The sequence below is a fragment of the Salvia splendens genome, chromosome 12 (assembly GCF_004379255.2).
Source record: "Salvia splendens isolate huo1 chromosome 12, SspV2, whole genome shotgun sequence".
Lineage (NCBI taxonomy): Eukaryota > Viridiplantae > Streptophyta > Magnoliopsida > Lamiales > Lamiaceae > Salvia > Salvia splendens.
In genome coordinates, this window is record NC_056043.1 from 23,803,393 (window position 1) to 23,813,314 (window position 9,922).

The 9,922-nt window shown below is 35.2% G+C and overlaps 1 protein-coding gene across 1 annotated transcript; it reads right to left on the reverse strand.

Annotated features, from left to right (window-relative positions):
- Positions 1 to 3,277: 3,277 nt before the first annotated feature.
- On the reverse strand, positions 3,278 to 4,832 carry LOC121758668 (ubinuclein-1-like). The gene is made up of 6 exons (XM_042154047.1): positions 4,486 to 4,832; positions 4,115 to 4,207; positions 3,948 to 4,014; positions 3,746 to 3,855; positions 3,569 to 3,655; positions 3,278 to 3,367 (listed from the first exon to the last, which is right to left on the reverse strand). The coding sequence occupies exons 1-6, from the start codon at positions 4,750 to 4,752 to the stop codon at positions 3,314 to 3,316; spliced, it is 678 nt and encodes a 225-aa protein (XP_042009981.1). The 5' UTR covers positions 4,753 to 4,832; the 3' UTR covers positions 3,278 to 3,313.
- Positions 4,833 to 9,922: the final 5,090 nt, after the last annotated feature.

Genomic DNA, 9,922 nt, shown 5'->3' on the forward strand with positions numbered 1-9,922 from the left:
AGGACCTGAGTCTTCTTCTAGGCTATGAGATGAAATCAAAATAACAATTAGGATTGAAATCCTAAAGAAAACCAAAAATATATTATTTATATCTTTTGGAGGAGCAGTTTTCTGTTTATTTTCCCGTACTCCTCATTTTCATTTACTTTAGGGCCAGGGGATCAACGGTTCGCTTGAGCTACATAATACATACCTCAACATAAAGATCATATAATTGACAAATTTTATTTTCCAACACAACGTTGAAGTTGAAGCTGTGTTTGTGTTTCTTGCCCACAGTCCGTGATTTCACCATTTCATAAACTTCTTGTTTCAGCTTCTGTATTTTATCATACTTCTCTTGTTTAGCGGATAATCCCGCATTAGCCATAGCTCGAAGATTTCTCTGCCAATAAATATGCTTAATGAATCAGTCATTAGCGAGGTAATCACACTTGAGAAGACAGTATATTCGAGGCTAATAACGCCAAATAATAATAAAAATAACATTAAATGTAACATAATCAAGAAGCACAAAAAAGGTTGAAAGTATTTAATAAAAAGCAGGTTGTAACTGTTAGTCCCTAACATATCAAAGAAGGTAATAAAACGATATTTAGAAAAAGTAAAACAAACATAATAAAAAGTACGGAGTAAACAAGTTAAAGAAAGATATAATGAAGCTAAACAAAGCAAAGCATAAAACATATCTTTATTTTGAGGATGGAGTGTTGGAAAATTTGTATTTCGACGGAAACAAGTGACGACAAATTACCATTAAGAGGTTTGGTTTGACGAGGAAAGACATCAAGAATAATGATAAAAATAAAGATATTGGAAATATATGCCCCTCATCAAGGTATCACCTTTTTCCCCGTAAATAATTTTATATTATCATTGAGATGATGGTCTTAAAGATGCTAGGTGTATCACCACACATTTTTGCAAATAGACTTGCCCAAATACGCATTAATTCAAAGCAAATAAAGCACCCGGTATAGTCCACCACATGTCGCATGGAATAGTGCTTCAAAGGTTAAATAAATGCAGAATCCTACTTACTTTGAGCGATTCCTCGTTAAATGCCATCGCAGTGATGTAAATGCCATAAATTTGTTCACATATATATACCGACTTACAACTATAGACTTACACATATATATGTAATCTAAAGCTTATAAAAAATATAGTGAGTCCATCATGTGTGACATGGAATAGACCTTCCGATGACAAAAAAGATGTGAACATGTTAGAATCCTAGTCGTGATCGCTACAACTCACTTTTTAGAATTCTTTATAAAAGAAACGCCGCTGCCCATAGGAGGTCGTGTTTTAATATATAATATCTTAGATACAAAAAACAGTAGATTCTACGACGATAAACCTACGAACTTAGGCATCTTAGAAACTTAAAATGAGAGTAGGCAACTAATTTATTGTTATGCTTTGGGTATGTACATATATTAAAGAGTGAACGGAGAGCTTACTTCCCTAACTATACGTGGGTTATATCTCCAATGTATTTTCCGTTAAAGCATTGTTTACCTTTTCGAACATTCTACCACAGTACTTATGCTTGGCATCATTCTATTACTCAACATGAGATTCTTGATTTTATTAACATATATTTACTAAATTATGTATAAATGTTTTACCAACAAAGGAAACAAAATGAGAGCCACTCAGTTATGTGACAATAGTACGGATGGATAAAGCTAAACTTTAATTAACACCATCCACAATAGGCGCCCAGCGACCGCCCAGCCGAGCGCCGGCGCTGGGCGGTTCGCTGGGCGGTCTATTGCAGCCGCCCAGCGGACGATTGGAGAGAGAAACCGCGCAGCGCTGGGCGGTTTCGTGGCGCTGGGCGGTGCGCTGGGCGATCCGCTCGGCGCTATTGCAGCGCCCGGATCGCCCAGCGCGATTTTTTTTTTTAAATTCGAATTTTTGAAATTCGAATTTTAAAAAAAAATCAAATATAAAAAATATTATTTATTTATAAAAATTGTTTTCTATATATAAAAATCAATTTTTATAAATAAATTTATACTAGAAATTCGTAATAGCCCATATATATTTAATGGGCTTGCGAATTTATGAAACTCATTCTTGGTTGTCTCTCTTTTATAGAGACATCCTTGAATGTTTTATGTTCCACTTTCGATGTGGGACAAACTCATTCTTGGTTGCCTCTATTTTATAGAGACATCCTTGAATGTTTTATGTTCCACTTTCGATGTGGGACAAACTCATTCAAGGATGTTTCTCTTTTATAGAGAGATATCCATGAATGTTTTATGTTCCACTTTCGATGTGGGACAAACTCATTCAAGGATGTTTCTCTTTTATAGAGAGATATCCTTGAATGTTTTATGTTCCACTTTCGATGTGGGACAATCTCATTCAAGGATGTTTCTCTTTTATGGAGAGATATCCTTGAATGTTTTATGTTCCACTTTCGATGTGAGACAATCTCATTCAAGGATTTTCTATAAAATTGTATTTTAAATTATGTCATTTTTATTTTTTTAAGATTTTAATTATGTCTTTTTTTTTATTTTTTAACTTTAAGTTGTAATGTTATTTTAAATTTTCATTTGTAAATTTAATTAATGTAATTTTTTTTAATTATGTAATTTTTTTTAATTATGTACTTTTTAAATTTTATTAATATTAGTGAATTTTCCCGTATATGTTTCGTAAATTAAATTTCGTATATTGCGTTATTGTTAATTATTGCATTTTGTATATATTTGTTAATAGTGATGTGGATAGTATGTGGCTAGGCTATGGCTGGGCTATTGCTGGGCTATTTGCTTGTTTTGATGATGTGGCAGAAGGATTTTTAGTGCTGATGATGTGGCAGTGGCTAGGCTATGGCTGGGCTATTGCTGGGCTATTTCTATTGTGGATGGCCTAAATTTCAATGAATGGTTCTGATCCCCAAAGGCTTGTAAAAGAGAATATGGATTTCAGATTACAGAAAATAAAATTTCGCTAAACTCCATGAATGGTTCTGATCCCCTAAATTTCAATGAATGGTTCTGATCCCCAAAGGCTTGTAAAAGAGAATATGGATCTTTCGAAATTGCTAAGATGGACCATTATTAGACTCTTCTTGTGAACTTCACAATTCTCTTCATTTGTTACTTGAGGAATTAGTCTATGTTGATAGGAAAACATAACTTTAGATGACTATATAAATTTAAGGTTTAGGAAAAATTCCCAAAATTTAGAGTGCTTCATTGTTGGTACTAAAGAAGTTAGTTCTACAACAAATATCTACTTCTAAGCCATGCATCTCATAAGAGGAGTTCATTTGGAACACATGTCTTTAACATTTTGGATTTGTCTCAGCCAAGACATAGCATTCCACCTCGACATACTTCTGTAACATCATCACAAAAAATGGTTATCGTTTCATGTGAAAGCCAAATAGCAAGAAAAACAAAACTGGCATTCCACCTCGACATACTTCTGTAACATCATCACAAAAAATGGTTATCATTTCTTGTGAAAGCCAAATAGCAAGAAAAACAGAACTCAGTAACCTTAAAAGTAAAAAATCTGTCTTAAAGTGGGAAAATACCTTCAGTGTTGTAATCTTCATCAAGTGGCCCAAAATGCTCATTAGACGGCTGATCACATCCTTTGGAATCCGTCTATAGCAGGAGCCCTGTAGCAGACCAATTAAGCACAGACAGAAATGCAGTAGCATAAGTTAGCTCTATAACAAAGATGAAATAATTCAATTGCTTTTGAGTACCGCTATTCTAGCCACTTTTGCAAGCTCCAGTTTTATTTCTGTAGGCAATCTCTTTTTGCACGATTGAAATTGATTAGCAGGATCTTGAGGATCTGTAGGAGGTGGTCTAACTGTTTATGCACAAACACAAAACAATAACTATGGCATGAAACACACTAAAATAGTAGAAATAAACTAGGATGTAATACAAGTAGTGAGATACATTGTTTAACTATCTTCTCCAACTCTCCAAAGGCATTTTCAAGATTTGTAATATTTGGAGGTTGCTCCTGTAAAAAAAATGGTAACACGTTTAATTCAAAGTGATAAAATCAAAGTCAGTATGTACATTAGAAAAATAAGGCAACGTGATGAAAGAGCAGTGCACACCAACTCAGTATCCTCAATGAAAGAATTATCGGTGTCGTAGTCATCATCATTAGGCATGATGTCAATAACAAGATCCTCCTCATCCCTGTTGCCCTGCAAGTTCCACATACACAAAACAAAATCCACCACCGTCAAAAATAAATCTCGGATACGAACTCACGAACAATTTTCCAACCCTGAGTGTTAAATGAAAGTTAGGCCAACAATATATCTAGAAAACTGGGAGCAATCATTAAAAGCACAATACAGAAAGAAAATCAATGAATTAATTAAATTGACATAACTGCACCAGTAAATTCAGCATAATTAAAAAATATGTAACACTTTTTTTTTCACAAAATCATCAATAACAATGCTGCATGCAAGATTACCGTCTCATTCATTTGAGATGCTGCCGCAAGAGGATTTGGCGTGTCGTCGCCACGGGCTTCAAAAGACGGGCCTGGAGCTGACGGACCGGGCCCATTGGCCTCACTCAAATTAGCTCTTTTGAGAATCTTTTTCCAGGAAACAATCGTGGTCTTCCAGGGATTCAGCTCCACGTTAATCCGCACACGGCCGCCGCCGACCTCCACTGATGCTCCTTGTTTCGATTCGGGCCCATTTTTGGGCTGGACGGATTCAGCGCCTTTCACCATCAGTTTTTAGCTCTGTGATTGAAGAGAACTAATTTGTGTTGTGATGAAACCGAGTTAAATTTTGAAGAAACAGCACTGAATTTGAGTTGATGAAAGAGTGAGTGGGAGAGAGGGAAAGATGATTTTCATTTTCTCATATTGTAACCATTACAGCTAGGAATTAATGAATACCTTGTCTGAGCCCAACAATTCCCTAAATTTAAGATTCCACCCTAATTCTTTTTACAAATTCATTTTCTAGCCATCTGTTTCATCTATTCCATTGATTTAAACAATCATAATAAAAATATCAAATAGTTATAACCCACCGATCTCACTCAAAATAATAATAATAATAATAATAATAATAATAATACTAATAAAGTTTGATGAGATATGCACACTAATACCCAGGGACGGAACGAGGATTTTAAGGAAGCCGGTGCTGAATTTAAAAATAATATTAAAATATTTAATTTTATTTTTATTTGTAATATTTTATAGTTTTTAGGAGTAGTAATTGTATTAGACGGATCAGCCTGACTTTAAACTATAAATAATAATCTTATTATCAATTTTTTTAAAAAACATATTTCACTGATATTTGGATCACTTGAGTACTCTATATAATCTTCTACTATAGTATATGAGATAGAGAGGTCTTTAACTTTACCATCAATATTTTTATAGTAAAAAGGAAGTAATTGTCTCAAAACTTACACTAACATATTATAATATGTATAAAAAGTAGAAGTATAGAAATATTCATAATATTGAAAATATAGATGAATATAAAAAAAGAGACTAAAGAAATGAGAGAATATTTATTATCGCATCGCTGTATAAATAAGATTTAATATACTAATTAATTAGATACTTAGAAATTTGGGCTTCCATTTCAATCACTAATCTCTAATGACTCAAGCCCAACATACAATATAACTAGTAGCCCAGTAAGACTATCTTCTTCCCTAAATCAAATTTCTCACACGCACAGTTACAGAACGACGATGGCGGCCAGGGCGGGATACTGGGTCCGGCACCAGCCAAGCCCCCGCTGGAGCGGTGGCTTGTCCAGTGCTATCTCCGTCCCTGCTAATATCCTATTGATGTTTATAATAATTTTAGTGAAATACTCCAATCGGGCAACCTAGAAATTTAACAATTTGGTGTGTTTTAACAGTTTTTTTCTATAAAAAGCATGAGGATAAGTTGACTTTTGAAAAAATCCAATAGGGCAACCTAGAAATTATGGCTTGACAAAAAAATAAATATGATCACTGTTGTCACCATAAATAAAAGTTTGGCATAGAATTTAAGTCTGAATTTACAATGTAATGTGCTTAGGCCATCCGCAGTGGGGCGCCCTAAGGCGCGCCCTATGGCGCGCCACGTCAGCATTTTTATCCTCCTCCTTCTCCACCCTAAGGCGCGCCCTATGGCGCGCCACATCATCAATTTTGTAATATTTACAAAATACATACGAATTAAAAAAAAACTAAAATACATTTAAAATACGAATTTTAAAAACTTCATTCATTTAATAAAAATTAATACATTACAATGCGAAATAATAAAAAACGCAAACTCAGCGACGGCGGTTACGAGCCCACACTTCTTCAATCATGTCGCTCATGAGCTGCGCATGCTCCTGTTGGTTGCGCATTGAGGCATGCCTAGATAGTCAATATGTTCGTATGCACAACTGAATGAGAAACGAGATTTATATAAAAAAATGAAACCGCGTGCCATCGTCCGCGGCCTTCACAATGGGGCGGACGATGTCGCGGACGATGGCCATCGTCCGCGACGTCCGCAATGGAGCGGACGATGGCCATCGTCCGCGGTTTAAGTCGCGCCCGAAGCATAGGCCGCGACTATCGTCCGCGGCCTATGCCACACACTCACAGTGGGGGCGGACGATGAATGGCGCGGACGATGCGCGCCATCGGGCGTGCCATCGTCCGCCCATTGCGGATGGTCTTAGTTGTATCGCTATATTTATACAATCAATTTGAACATTGTCTTTACTTTCGTTTCTCTAATAGTTCTTTTGGTATTGATAGTTGCTCCTTCTATCCCATTAAAAATCAAATATTTATAAAAATGAAAACAACACGCTTTCTACTTTTTCTACTCCCTCTCCATTAATTCATAAAATAATACTACATAAAATCTTATGTCGAAAATTAAATGTTTCATATTTAATGGGACAGAGCAAGTAGTATTTATCCTAGCTTTACTTGCTATCTGGTATACAACTTTAATTACTTCCTCCGTTCTACAAAATAGTCATATTGTGAACAATATGGGTTTTAATGAGAAATTAATAAAGTAAAAGATAAAAAAGGTAAAGTAAGAAAAATAAAGAGAAAAAATGGAGAGGAAGGAAAGGAGAAAAAGTAGGTAAAAATGGATGAGAAAGTTATCATTTTTAGAAATATGACTATTTTTTGTGCACAAAAGAATATTTTATAATATGTGTTACTCCCTCAGTCCCTGAAAGTTTGTCCTATTTTTCCATTTTCGTCTGTCCATTTCCATTTCCGCCAGTCCCACAAAATTTGTCTCATTTCACTTTTTAATATTTTTGGTAGTGGACCCCATATTCCACTAACTCATTTCCACTCACATTTTATTATAAAAATAATATATAAAAGTAGAACCCACATTGCACTAACTTTTTGCAACTCACTTTTCATTACATTTCTTAAAACTCGTGCCAGGACAAAATAGGACAATATTTGGAGGACAGAGGGAGTATTTTTTTGGTCTCTCATATTTTTTTTAATCTATTGATGTAGTATTAAATAAACCCACCTAATAGATGGATTAATTAATTTGGATTATAAGTTTCAATTATGATTACTAACTCAAATTTTCTTACTATTTTCAAAATTTTCACTCATTTCATTTTATTGAGATTTACTTAGATTATTTTATACAATTATAATTTAAACTTAAATACAAACTAAACTATCAAATATACAAACCTGTCTTTGGTGTAGGAGCTGGGTTTTTTTCTAAAAAAAAAGAGAGAAAAATGTGTAGAAGTAAAGAAGAGGAAAAGTATGCTCTCAAATATTACTGTATTGAGTTGTGTTGCCTATCTAGTGTCTTCGTTGTATTGTAAGGACTAAATATTATTGTAAACTTCTTGGTTGTATTTTCTCTTTAGTGATAGTTGATTTCGTAGATCGGTGGGTCTTGCGGTTTTTATCTCTTCAAACATGAAGAGAATTTTTCCTGTAAAAATATTGGTGTTGTTACTTTCTAATATAACTTCTCATTATCATCTCATTGAGTTGTCTACATTAGGTGCTAGTACATTGTGATCCTAACATATTTTTGCAAAACGAGAATGTTTGTTTATTCGTTGTGCTTAGAATAAGGCCAAACACCTAAGCCTTTATTTGCTAATATTCAAACAATCCAACACAAATCAATAAGAAGTAGAACAATAAAAATGGTGAAAAAGAAGATGACGGTGTTATGAGTTAATATTGCTTTGGGACCTTGGATCTTCTACGAAACAATGAAGATAACCCAAATGCTACTTTCAACAAAGCAAAAAATCTAATGGGTCCACTAAACTAGTAACACAAGAACCACTAAAACATACCTTAACATTGAACTTAGTCAAGCAAAAACACAATGTAACCACAAGTGAATTTAATAGATCTTCAAAGATAAGGTGCTCAAAATTGAATTTGTTTGTTTATAAATGAGTCTAAAGCTGACATCTTACAAATCCTAATCTGGTATTTATACTAAGGTTAGAAAAGAAGTTCAAAAGATGAAAAAATGAGACAAAACCGAAACAAACTCAGAAATATTAGCAAGTTCAGTGCTTTCACACAAATGTTTATCAAGTTTGTGCCTTTCTCCGCTCTGCGAAATTACCAGCTTGGCATTGGGCATCCGTTTTCCTTTCTTTTTTGGTAGCAAACTTGACGGCTTTGTATCCATATAGTCTGGGTTGCTGCTGGAGATCAACTTCTTTAATTTTTCCGGCATTGGTTTGCCTGGATTGAGGCCGTTTGAGGTGACAGCACTGCCAGCTGCACAGCTCGCCAACTTAGAACCACGATCACAAGACAACAATTTTTCATAAGAATTTGTTCCATTTGTATCGTTATCGGCCACCTGTGCAAAAACATTTTGATTCTTGATTTCCTCTCGATCCTAAGCCAAGAAATGAAACAAAGATGACGGTGAGCAGAACAACGAAAACTACGAGTAACTAGAAGGTGAAGCTATATCATACATGTTAAAAATTTCATCCGTTATTTTCTCTCTAGCTGCTATGGTTTTTAACTTGATTGCATTAAGTAAGAGCGTTTAAATTTCATCCGACAGAGTAGGACGTGGCTTAGAGGTAAACCGTCAAAAAGCCATACGGTAAGATTTCAGAGGATCAAAAAGCACATTACCTTCCAGAAACTGAGAAGGCATTTCCTGTGTTTAGCTCTGTATATAGCGCGCTTAATTCTATTAGTATTCATGAAGCCACCGAACCACAACAAAACAAGCTGCATTGCAACGAATTGTAGTATTTCCTATACTCCTCTTCATTTTCATTTACATTAGCAGCTTTATTGGATCAACAGTTAGCTTCAGCTACAGAAATCAGACACATAACTCAACATTAGAGCATCTCCAATAACCGGCGTCACCACCGCCGGTTTGACGCCGAACCATTGGAACCGGCGTCGGCGAAATCGGCGTCAAAATCGGCGTCGCCATGCCGATTCCCGCGCTGACGCCGGTTCCGACGCCGATCCTCACGGGCGCCATTGTGCGTCCCGGATCGGCGCCAAACCGGCGTCGGATTAAATTTTTTTTTTGTTTTTCGAAAACACTATATATACGCGCGTTGAACCTCATTTTCATTCGCACCACTCGTTTTAACGAGTATTCTCTCTACCTTACTTTCTGTTCAAGATCAATTTAAGAAATGAGTAATGCCGGTGGTAGTGGTGGGGATGTGGATGAGTACGAGCGTATGATGAACGAAGAGCTAGATGCCTATACGAGCCGTGAGGTTGATCGATGGATGCAGAGTGTAAATTAAATTATATAAATTTAAATGTAATTTTTTAAATTATTGTACGAGCCGTGAGGTTAGTTTTTATGCAAATTTATGTAATTTTTTAAATGTAATTTTTTTAATTATTGTACTTTTTTTAAA